General features: G+C 41.3%; 1 protein-coding gene across 2 annotated transcripts; it reads right to left on the bottom strand.

Annotated features, from left to right (window-relative positions):
• Positions 1-1,537: 1,537 nt before the first annotated feature.
• Positions 1,538-7,524, bottom strand: ficd (FIC domain protein adenylyltransferase). 2 transcript variants are annotated; one of them, XM_054773922.1, is made up of 3 exons: positions 7,428-7,524; positions 6,946-7,301; positions 1,538-4,479 (listed from the first exon to the last, which is right to left on the bottom strand). In XM_054773922.1, exons 2-3 carry the CDS (start codon positions 7,220-7,222, stop codon positions 3,401-3,403), a joined length of 1,356 nt encoding a protein of 451 aa, XP_054629897.1. In that variant the 5' UTR covers positions 7,223-7,301; positions 7,428-7,524; the 3' UTR covers positions 1,538-3,400. The 2 variants fall into 2 exon arrangements, with proteins under 2 accessions (XP_054629897.1, XP_054629896.1); XM_054773921.1 differs by having other exon boundaries at positions 7,382-7,510.
• Positions 7,525-12,466: the final 4,942 nt, after the last annotated feature.

Here is a 12,466-nt window from a genome sequence, read left to right on the forward strand (position 1 = left end):
GTTCACACTAGCACAGCAGCAGCACTAGCGATGCCGCATAACTGTAAACACCTTAAATTTCCCTACCTACCCTCAGTAATTGGAGCCACAAAACGTCAAGCTAAATGTTTAAGAGCCGAATTTATTAATTTTTTTTCTCAAATGTACCATATGTGTAAAGCATGTATGAACATCTTATAAAATTTTAACAACGTACTGTATTTTTACAGACAGAACTTGATGACGCAGCTCCTCAAGAGTATTTGGATGCCTTAAACATGATGACTCAGAGTATTCATGATATTCCGAATGGTGATGAAAGTATTCGAGATGGAGCCGACATAACCAAAGAACAGGCAATAGTAACAGCAATGTCTTTCATTCTCAGGCATCAGCTGACTGGTGTAGCAGTTGAGCAACTGCTTGAGATGTTTGATATTCTTGCTCCTGGATGTCTACCACCATCAAAGTTTCTACTATCAAAAGGAATTACCTCCAAAAGCAATGAATTTGATGCACATCTATACTGTCCAGTTTGTGAGGTTTACCTGGATAGATTCAGAAAGCGAGAGTATGAATTCTTGTCACTCATGTGACACACCATTGAGAAGAGATCAATGCCTGAAAGATGGCAACTTCTATCGTTATATAACTATTGAAAACCAATTAAGGGAGCTGTTGAAGCGTCATTCCATGATAAAAAAAATCTGAGATTGTTAACCCGGATGGCTTGACTAGTGCCCTTAGTGGCAGGGTTATGAAAGAGCATTTTAGAAAGGGAGAAATATTAGATGAGGACGTAACACTGACATGGAACTGTGATGGTGCCCTGCTGTTTAAATCATCAAAACGGTCTATTTGGCCTTTGCAGGCCTGTGTTAATGAAATACCCGCAACATCCACAGAGAACTGTTTGCTGATTGGCTTATGGTTTTCAAAAGATAAGCCATGGTCACATTGCTAGCTTAAGCCTTTTGTTGATGAGCTAAAGGTACTTGGTTCTGAAAGCATGAACTGGGTGGATCAAAATGGCAAGACAGTTCATAGAGTGTCTGGTTTGTGTGCCTCATGTGACTCCTGTGCTCGACCCATGTTTCGTAACACAACTCATTTGGATGGACAGTACGGGTGTGATTTGTGTCTTCAAAAAGGGGAGGTGATACAGCAAGGAGATGGATTTTCTAGGATTTACAGGCCATTAGAAACTTCCCCAGAGAAGAGAGATAATGTCAGGTTTTTGGAAGACGCCTTAGCAAGTTCTGAAACGCAACCAGTTAATGACATAAAAGGAGTAAGCCCATTGTTATTTTTGCCTCTTTTTAACATTGTTAGAGGATTTTGTGCCGGATTACCTGCGCTGTGTTTTGTTAGGTGTGGTGCGTTCATTTACTGGCCTGTGGTTTGATTCTGCGAATCATCAACAGCCGTGGTATATTGGGAATTTTATGTCTGATACTAGTCAAAGATTAGTAAACATGAAAATACCAAGCAACATTTTGAGACTACCCAGAAGTCTTTCTGAGAAAAAGTATTGGAAAGGCTCGGAATGGAAGTCAGTCCTATTGTACTATTCCTTGATCATTTGTGATGGTAAATTACCGCAAGAATACTTCAATCATTGGTTTTTGCTTGTTTACGCAACACATTCACTTCTACGAGATAACATTTGTTCTGCTGGGGTTGATTTAGCTGATAATGCCCTTAAACAGTTTGTTAGACAAGTTCCCATATTGTACGGCCAAGAATATTGTGCATTTGATGTGCACCAGTTATTACATATTGCAGATGCTGTGCGAGATTGGGGTCCTCTGTGGGTATTTTCATGCTTTCGCTTTGAGAGTAATATAGGACAGATAATATCTCTTGTCAGGGGAACAAAATGTGTGCCAATGCAGATCTGTAAAACATTTTGGCTGCGTACTGTATTACCTGCAATGCATTTGAAATACTTCATAGGCAGTGATATGCGTCTAAACTCGATAAATGAATGTGTTCAGAGATGTCTATGAGAAAAAAGCCTGTTCATGCTGATAATGTTCATTTTTATGGGACTGGACATGCAAGGGTACTCAAAGCAGCTGAAGTATCAGCGTTCAATCGCTTGTATGGATGTAACCCAAACAATTGTACTCATACAGTATACAACATGTTTTCTTGCAATTCACTTTAGCTGTGTTCCGTTCACTTCATGGAGTCTAACCGTCATTGTGATAGTACTGTGCAGATGAAAAATGGGATATTTTATCTTATTTTGAAATGCATTGTTGGTTAAGTTTTTTTGTTACCCTAATGGCTGTGAATGTGAAGAAAATAAGGCACTGCTTTTTGTGAATCAAATAGATAAATCTTCTGACAGGTCATTATATTCTGTTAGACAACTGCTGATATCTTCTAACAGCTTTCTATGTAGTGGCCAAAGAAACTACGAACCCGTTTGCTTTGAGCCAACACAGGTTGCCAGAAAATGTTTCAGACACCATCTCTCTGGAAAAACTCCAGAGATAAGATAAATTACATCGCTATAATGTACGAACTCCCCCGGTCCGCGGGAGATTTGTGGGAACACAAGCCGGTCCGTGGGTCAAAAAAGGTTGGGGACCACTATGTTAGTTCACCATTATAATTTCACACAAAATATCATACAGCACTCCATGTGTTTAAAGCAAAACCAGAACTGCATATTAAGTGAAATCTGAGTATAAATATGAATATAATTGACAGTATAGCAAAAAGTGTCGGGATAAACCAATTAAAAGTATTTTAAAAGTCACATTTTAAGAAGCATAGAAACATGTAGTCTACATGAAGACAATCTATGCATTTTTGCCCATGTTTCATGTTGCTCAGTTCATTCACGCTCATATCTAAGATTTTTATGTCATGGTCAACATTACATGACACCCATAATTTGTAACACATGGAATACAAGCTATATAAATTGTTCTCATCGCAGTGGCCTAATTAAAATGAAAACAAAGTGACGTTTTCAAGTAGTGTGCAGAAACATGTGGTTATGACGTTCCGGTTGAAGTCCATAAACAATCAAAAAATGTTTTGTTTTGTTGTTCCATCTTGTGTTGTGAAGAATGAAAAGCATCAAGATCCTTTAATTCCGTGTTAAAGCTATTGTGTGTATATTATCTTGAGACATATTGAAAGTTAGTAACACTTTTATTAAAATAAAATAAATATGATGAAAGTGCTTTACAGCAATATGAGAAATCACAGTCATCTCAAAAGATGAGAAACTACCAGATCATGGAAGCTTTCCTCCAGAAGTCACAACTTCCCATTTGTGAAATTAAGACACCTTCCGTGTGCAAATTCAGACTTAAAATAATAAAAGAAAAAAGTTCAGCAGGTTACAGATGATGGACATGACTGAGAAAAGTAGGCTTCCAGTTGCCCTCACAGCACTAATTCAGTTGTGAACTGGGATGGTTTGTTTGCAGTCTGGGCATGCATGTTCCTGCCCAGCCCCTGGCAGACCCACAGCGTGCTCAGTAGTGGAGATCAGCAAAGTGTCCAGGGTCATCTCCGTGCATTTAGCGATGAAGCGAATGAAAGGGCGCACGTCTCCCTCGTTTGCGGTGTCTAGAGCAGCGTAGTACTCGGCCCTTTGCTCTTTGCGAATGGTAATGGGCGGATATCGCGCCTGCATGAGGACAAGGTTCATCAAGAGGCGTGACGTGCGTCCGTTGCCGTCCACAAATGGGTGCACGTACACCAGTTTGTAATGAGCCAGAGCGGCGTACTCGACAGGGTGCAGCTGCAAGGCCTCGTCTGAGTTGAGCCACAGAATCAGCTCCTGCATGTGACGTTGCAGGTCTTGGGGGTGCGGCGGGATGTGATGGCCTACAAACACTTGGTTAGTGCGCAGCCGCCCTCCTTCCACAGGGTCCACGTAGCCCAGCACTCGCCGGTGGATCTCAAGGATATCACTCACACTAATGGCTCCTGTTCTGGACAACAGTGTGGTGTTGATGTACTTCATAGCCGCGTCCACGCCGATGGCCTCGTTCTGCTCCTGCAGGCTCTTGCCGGGGACAGCGTAGCGCGTCTCAATGATGTGACGAATTTCTGATAAAGTGAGAGTGCTGCCTTCTATGGCCACTGTGTGGTAGATGTGGTGGTAATACGTTTCCTCCATCACTCTACGTAGCGCAGAGTTGCCTTTAGGAATGGACATGAGCCTGCGCACCTTACTGTCAATGATGCCAAAGTGACGCTGGTCTATTTCCTCCACCAAGGGGAGGGTGCGGTCTCGGCTCACCAGTGCCCTTTCATTGCAAGGTGAGATGGTCAAAGCTTTGGTGTACAAGTGGTCTGCCTGCACTACATCCTTCTCCTCCAAAATAGTCCCCAGCTCTGTCAGTGCATCCACAAATTCTGGATTCAAACTGAGTGCATGCACCAGCAGCTTGTGGGCTTTCTCCCTCTTGCCCTGTTTCTTCATCTCCTGAGCCTGCTGCAGCGCCGCTCTGGCCTCAAGAACCATCTCTGCATCAAAACAAGACACAAATACATATCACATGGGAAAGAAGACAGAGCAAAAAACAACAACAACAAAAAACAACATTACAACATTCGCAACTAAATGAACAGCTGCACAGTCATATTTAGAAAGATCTTGTTTTGGATCTCACCTAATACTACCTATTAAAGTGACCAGTGAAAACCTTGCGGCAGGACTATTCAATTAGCGCCCCAGGATGACCTTAGGCCGGATGAGAGTTCAGTTCAAAACTTGTGCAACATTATTACAGCAGATTCCTAAAAGCACAGAGCTCCTGTCATAGAGATCTCCGACAAGCAGTTTTTGCAGTCCGCCTTTTCAATACAGCAGAGTGCTGCTGTCATAAAAAGGATGTCTGACTAGCGTCCAGCGCTCCTGTTATACAGAGGATTTTTGCCGTACATCCTTAATAACAACAAGCCATTCCTGTCATATAGTCGATCTTTGACTAAAGTATACTTGTATACTTTTATTTTACTGTATTACGTATTTAAGAATATGTCCACCATTAAGTTAGGTTAAAAGGTAAAGGTGTGGCAGAGCCTTGCATTGACATTACCTTATAAACAAAATAATAATGACACCGTATACTGAAGGGAGAAATGTGGCCCTGCGTTCTTAGCTTTCTAAAAATGTGGCCTGCTGAATAATTCAGTTGAATAGCATTGCCTTAACCCATAAGAACCCAGACCCAAATTAAGTGGGCTATGCCCACATACTCCTCCCGTGAAAGTGTTGTATTCCTTCACAATGCGTGGCCTGCTGACCTCCACAAACGCCTTGTCTGCAGCGGCTCCAAATGTTCAAACCCCAAGGGTGGGGCTTGCCTTTCTCATACTGTCTTATTGGGTTGTGTGTGTCTCTGAGGGACACCATTTGCTCATCAACAGGGTTGTGTTCTTCCCCAGTGATGTCCAGGCATTGTTTACACAACATATCCAACCATAGCCGGATCTTCCAACACTTATCTGCAGCTTGCCTGTTTGATACATCAGTGTTGTCAATGAAACGCAGAGTTGCCAGCAGGTTCAGAAAAACGATTATGTGATATGACATCAGCCACCATGGGACACCTTGGGTCATTTTCCCAGTATGCACAATTTCCCGTCAGTCGGCAAAGACCTACACGCAGGTAGAGGCCAATCAGTATTTCCAGTTCTTTTACAATGCCGTTAACGTCGTTGTGATGCACTGATTTCTGTACACCATACAAATTAGTTTGTTCCTTTAGTAACAAGCATTTCCGGTGTTATGAACTTTCTGAAGAGGACTAAGAAGATTGCCTGGAGGTGCGACATGTGCTCCTTTGAATGTACACTCAGGGGCTTTAAATGGTTTCTTCCTCCAATAAAATGTTTTTTTCCCCCTTGGACAGTTCCTTATTTTTGGCCATGGACAGTTTCTTGCTTTTTTCCTAGGACAGATGTATTTTGCTGCCCTGAATTCACGTTTGGTTGTGGGACATCATCTGGTGTCCTTGATTCACTACTGTCCCAATCACCACACTCACTTGACTCGTCACTCTCCCTGTCTTGACGATTGGGATTGTAAAGAGGGTCATCAGGGTCTTCATCTGAGCAATCCACACATCCCTCAAACTCACCATCAACTCTCAAAATGGACTCCAGTCCAAAGAGTGTAGCGCTTGTTCTTTCTCATACTTTAAATAGAAATAATAGAATATTTAATAACAAGAATAAGACATTTACATTTTTGTGGGATCAGCATAGGATAGTAAAAATGTGTTAACATGTACAGATTTGCAAAAAATGTTTTGTAACACAAAACAAATACTTTCACATTATTTTGTGTTTCTAATTGTTCAGTGCACTTTTAATTGACCAGCAGAACATATTTCAACTTAATATAATGAATACAGCTAAATTAACTGGGTGGTTTATTAGCATTTTGTCATCAGGTTCTTGATTCTGATTTTAAGGCAAAAAGCCAGATGTGACAAATATGTTACAGCAATATTTAGGTTACTTGTTTGATATTAATTTCTTCAACAAATATGGTCAGACCAGGTTGAAAGTAATATAGGACATGTCATCAAATCATTGAACCTGATACATGTGAAATTATGTGTAGTATCCACAAACTGCTTTTTGAAATCAGCTGCTTCCTTGACGTTTGCACTCAGGCCAGACCGGCATTTTGGAGAGGTCACTTCCTGCCACAGTCACATGGTCATCACACCAGGATGTTTAGCATATGTCGCTGAGGGACTTAATGAGTTAAAGTCAGACATAAAGCTTTATAAGGAAGAGACTGGGACATTCAAAGTGCTTGTTACATTTGTGTCACCGTGGGTTCTTATGGGTTAAGGTTTTAAATTTGTAAATAATGTGGCAAAATTGACAAAAAAAACTTTACATAATAGTTTGAGAAAGACTTCTATGACAAATACAGCCTAATAAGCCTAATAAGAATAATTGAATCGTCTGTACCTTTGCTGGGTTTAGCCCTGAGAGGCAGCAAACCGAGGTCCGTGAGGGGGACAGTGAGGCTGGTGGACTGCACATCTAGGGGCTGATTGGAGCTCCCCCATAGCTGACAGCGGAGCTGTGCGACGACATTCAACGAGCCACCGCACTGCTCCTCCACCCCAACCATTGGCGTCAGGAGGGCCACCAGGGATCCCAGGAAGACACACAGAAGCGGGCCCCATCCTCCGAGGAGACGATCGCTAGTGTATCGCCACGCCGTCACACCAGCCATGACCATACGGGGTTAATTCCTCCATTCTATATCCAAGACGCCCTTTCTACTTGCACCCCAGTGAAGACAACAGGGAGGCGGCTGACTGGAAGGAGAACATCACCAACAACTTGTCGTCACAAGCGATTGAACAACAGCTAGCATACTTTTCCTAAGTTAACTTACTAGCTTTTTAGGACATTCACCTATCATAACAATCAAGAGAACATACTTCCAACTTGTTCAAACAGTTGTTGTCGGGCTTCAAAACATACACATCATCGGCTTTCTTCGCCAGGACCCGTGAACATGGAGCAAAATCATTGGTCAGTCTCAAATAGAACAACAACGGTGATTGGTTCAAAATGCAGCAATACAGAGGAAGTTCGTATTCGTCTCTGATTGGATGATAAGCTCTGACGACTATTTTGTCGGTCCTATTTTATGTCAGTACGTCATCACACGACCCATGTAAAGTGCAGTTTTCGTAAATTCATTAATATAAACCACAATTTTCCCTTCAGTTTTTTTTGTTAAAAATATTACAAAAACTATACATTTCAATGGATGTTTTGTTCTTACTAAATCTTCCTTCAGGCGTAATGAAGTCTACTGAGTGCAAGTTTACTAATTAACACAAGAGGGCAGCAGTGTCTCGTTTTACTAAAGGTCCACTTTCAGTGCAAGTCTGTTGATACAAATGCCAATAAATATGTTAAACTACATGATGTATAAAGATCTCGCTGTAATGTATTCACCGTAATGTATTCACCGTAATGTATTCACCGTGACAGTTTGTTGTCAAACTGTGGATCTGCATGCAGCAGAAAAAGTTTCCTGAACAAACATGCATAAATAATAGCTTTACAAAAATGCAATGTAGATATGGGGTAGGGCATACAGAAGAGCACTTAATGTGATAATGACTGAGTCCTTACTCCTTAGGTCGTAATACAATAATGACTCTGAGTCCCCACATATTAATGTAGTAATTACTCCTGGGTCATCATCTAATTATGCTATAATAAATACGGAGTACTCACACAATAATAAAGTAATGTACTTATCTAATGCCGGATAATGTTAACCACACAGGCACAACAACAACATAGATCTAAGACTTGCTTCATCAAAACAAAGTAACAGAAACAGCTCTCGCATGAGCAACTTGTAGGTACAACAATAACCAATTTAATTTATTCCTCTCTAACAGTGTGAATCAAAAAGAAATGACAGATTGTGCAAGTGTACCTAATATTGTGCTAGTGATAGACGTGACCCTGTGGTAGACATTCCTATAATATCGGAGAAAAATACTCAGTATTTATTATTGTATCGCATTAGTACTCATGCCTGAATCCTTACAGAAATACAGAGTAATCACTATTACATTATGGCAAAAGTACTTAATATAATATTGTCACAGCCGGTGAGGGATATGGAGCTGGTGTGATCCAATTTCAAGATGCTCTCTTGTTAATTCTATTTCCAGCTATCCTTCATATCCTCTGCACTCAGTTTTATGAGATTTTATGACTTTTATTAAGGGATTTGATACTTTAATATGTGATGTCTAAATAAAGATAAATAGCCCTACTTGCAATGGCCAGCAGCTGTAAAGCGCCTGTGGTAATGTAGTGTAGATTGATTCCTGGCTTAACGCCAGCATTGACATATCTTCAGCAGATGGCCATCGTGAGTTATCAGCTCTAAATAGCTGATACTATCACACACACACAGCTTGACACTCTGCAGGAGCAAACTGTGGCCCCCAAAGTGCAAGAAACATATGAATGTTGATGAATGTCTCTCTCTATGTCTCTCAAACCTGAGAGTCCCGCTGCGCTGTCACTGAGGTTTCACCTGTTGCGTGCGTGTGTTTGCTCTGCTCTGTTATTTGCTATGTTCGTGTGCATTCAGACAATGGCCTACTGGCGTACTTTGTTCCAGTAATTGTTGTTTGTTGCATACATGTATTGTTTTTTTTGTTTTTTGACATGTTCAAGTATGTTAAGGAGGAATGGAAAGTGGACTTAACTGACTTTGTTTGTATACACCTATCTCTCCGGAGTGCCTGCATGCCCGATGGGCAGGTGTGAAATCACACAATCTTTTTTTTTTTTCAACTAACTTTGTCAGAAAATGTCTTTCAGATTTTGGCCCCTAATTTCAACCATCATGTCAAAGCCAAAAGCTAAGCAGAGCTGCAGTGTTGTTGGATGCACAGATTGTCATTTCCTGCCACAGAAGACATCAGAGGAGAGTGGATTCATTTTTTTTTTTAATGATAAACTTCTGATAATGAGTGGATAAACACCCTCTATTGAGTACATGGTAGCAGTCACTAGCATAATCACCAGTCACAAAAACTAGTATGAACTTTACAGCGAAAAACGTACGAGCAATGCTTGTGTTTTTAATTGTTAATTGTTTGTAATTTATTGCCTTGAACTTTTTGTTAAAAATGTTGTATTTATTATGACGTGTGCTGCTGACCTCCTGGCCAGGTTGCCCTTGTGAATGAGATCCTGATCTCAATGGGTCTTATCTGGTTAACATGCATACAAGGTTACATTGAAGTACATCTCATGTTCACAGCTTTACAGTTCAACATGTCCAAAAAGGAGTAGGAAGAAGCTATCCTACCCCTTCTCAGTGTCACAGCAATTACTATCAATTTGTTCACTGTCTGTGCTCAATACTTACCTTTTTCTTTATTATATCCTTATTATTATTGTCCATAGGTATGGATGTGAGTGTTTGTTTGTCTACATGTGCCCTGCGATTGGCTGACGACCAACCCAGGGTGTATCCCGCCTCTCGTCTGAAGTCAGCTGGCTCCAGCATACCCCCGCAACCCTAAAGAGGATAAGCGGCATAGAAAATATTTGGATGGAGAAAGATAAGCATGTTGAAGCACATTTTATGTATTTTTTGCCTAAATTAAGCATTTTCAAGTATTGAAATGGCTAAACGAACTAAAATACATATATAAGGGATTCAGAAGACGCACTCAGGCTGACACAAGGTGTCAGTAATGTTACTGTAATGTTCGGTGAGACACACAAGCACCAGACTTGATCACCAGAACAACAGGCTTTTATTGCGGGTTTGAATTAACCCACGGCAAGCTAAAACTCAACTCTGAACCCCCCGACGTCACTTCCTGTCTGCCAGCCACTCAGCTCCCCTAGGGGACACATTTATAGCAACACATAAGCGCAAAAGTATTATTTATGTCTTAAATTGCTTATTTACTCTTATTATGTCTACTATATTGGGTAATACAGGTGTAAAGGTGACTATAGAGGTATTAGTTAATGTCTTGAGGGCTTTAATAATGTTAAAAAAACATATGTAGACGGTCGTAGACAGGTTTTCGATGCTCTAAATACGAAAATATTTGATTTATAAACACGGAATCCTACTTCGTGGAAATTCACTTATCACGATCAATTGGATAAACGAGGCATTACTGTGGTAAGACCAAGAGAAATGAATGTAAACATTGTATAATTAATATACTTGTCGTACGTTTGTATAATAAACAGATATATATGTAATAGATGCTAGGTAATGCCTTTTTAAGCAGTAAGATTCAGGACAATGCCAGCAGACACAGTAGATGGATAGAGCGATAGATCGATGGTATGGGTTAAGAGCATAAATTTAATTTGCTGCTCTTCCTCTGCTTCTAGACAGGCATGGCTGTTGGTTACGAGAGAAACAAAGCAGGCGAAAGATAAGAGTGGGACCTGTACAATTGTGTTGTAATCTATAGGTGATCTTGTATAAACAGGGGCGTCCCTGGACAGGCAGGGGGTAAATCACACCCTTGTCTGCACTTGTTCCACCGAAGACAAAATAAGATGTCTTGACCTCCCAAATGGTGCGGTAAGAGCTGCTGTCAGTCTGCCAACGAGCGTGTATCTTGACATTTTGGAGCAAATCCTCCCTTTAAGATAGATATTTGGGCTGCTGACAGTCAGGGACATTTGTTGCTCCCAAAGGAGAGCTCCTTCACTCAATGTTGTTACAGCCTCCTCATTGGTGCCATCCACACCAGGGTGGAAAGAGAGGCTGCATCCTCTCCCCTCTCTCTGACTGCCTAACTAGATCCTCTATCTCTGACACCCTGCTCTGTCACCCAGAACAAAGCCCTCCACACCTACACCCCCCTTTTTGACAGAGAGGCAGGCAGACGGATGCTCCATAGAGGCTGCAAGGAGAGAGAAGAGCAAGATGGTTGGAGAGGAGGTGAGGCGTTTGAGCCAGAGGGATTTATTCTCTGTCCTGGCAGGTCGCTTTTTTTTTCAGGTGGGCTGATGGATTTTCTACCTCTCCGAGCAATGTAGCAGCCAGACGAGGTGTTGTATTAATAGTCAGTGACAGGTCATCTCTGGGGCGTGCTTCAAGTTAACATGTCAGTTTGTGTGAAGTTCATCCTGAAGCCTGTTCATTTATTAAAAAAAATCTACAGAAGATGAAGTAAAAGTGCAGCGTGCACCAATATCATTTATCAACACCGATGCTGGAGATACAGAGTAGTGGAGAAAAGCATCAAGGATAAAAGGAGTGTGGCTTTCCCATTCGGATAATAATAATCCCTAAGTGACATGAGGCGTTTAATTGCTTCAGCACAGCGAGAAAACGGCATTAGCACTCATCGATGATTTCAAATGCAGACACATGTGCTTTTATTTGTTTCCACAGCTGAGGGGTACATGACAACATATGCGAGCTGGGCAAAGAACAAGTCAACAACATGACCCAGGGGGATGTTCATTTTACGCCATCTTTTCTTATGCGTCATTTGCTCATTCTGCCACATTTGTCCATGCTTTGCCACTAAACATGAAGGAGTGTGCAGCCTGATATGAAGACATGGATATCTAATAAGTGGCCTCTTCCGCAGCAGAATGCAAAGAGCTGATTTGTAGTCTTTAGCCTCCACTTATTATATTAAACATCAGTTTAAGGAAACATTATCTTAATTTCTTTCTCGCTGCTGTTTTTTGGAAAGGCAAAGCGGAAGGAAAGAGCACATAAAAGGCTGACTTTGAAGTGAAGAAGAACCCACATCCTAGAGATGACTTCTTACAAAACCTTGAGGGGGGCAAGCCAGTTAACTCTTCCAAAGCATCATGAATCGAACAGAGCTGGTGAGTGGACATCAGTAGAACGTGGCAACTGTTGCGGCCAACTTGAAGCAACTGTTTATAAAATGACACTACTCTTGTCTTTAGAGGGGATGACTGGAACGCGACAAGT

The sequence above is a fragment of the Dunckerocampus dactyliophorus genome, chromosome 4, assembly GCF_027744805.1.
Source record: "Dunckerocampus dactyliophorus isolate RoL2022-P2 chromosome 4, RoL_Ddac_1.1, whole genome shotgun sequence".
Lineage (NCBI taxonomy): Eukaryota > Metazoa > Chordata > Actinopteri > Syngnathiformes > Syngnathidae > Dunckerocampus > Dunckerocampus dactyliophorus.

Coding starts and splice junctions, on each gene's coding strand:
- ficd (XM_054773922.1), bottom strand. CDS start 7,222: ATGGTCATGGCTGGTGTGACGGCGTGGCGATACACTAGCGATCGTCTC. Junction 4,480..6,945: donor CAGGGCTAAACCCAGCAAAG/GTACAGACGATT, acceptor GTTTTGATGCAG/AGATGGTTCTTGAGGCCAGA.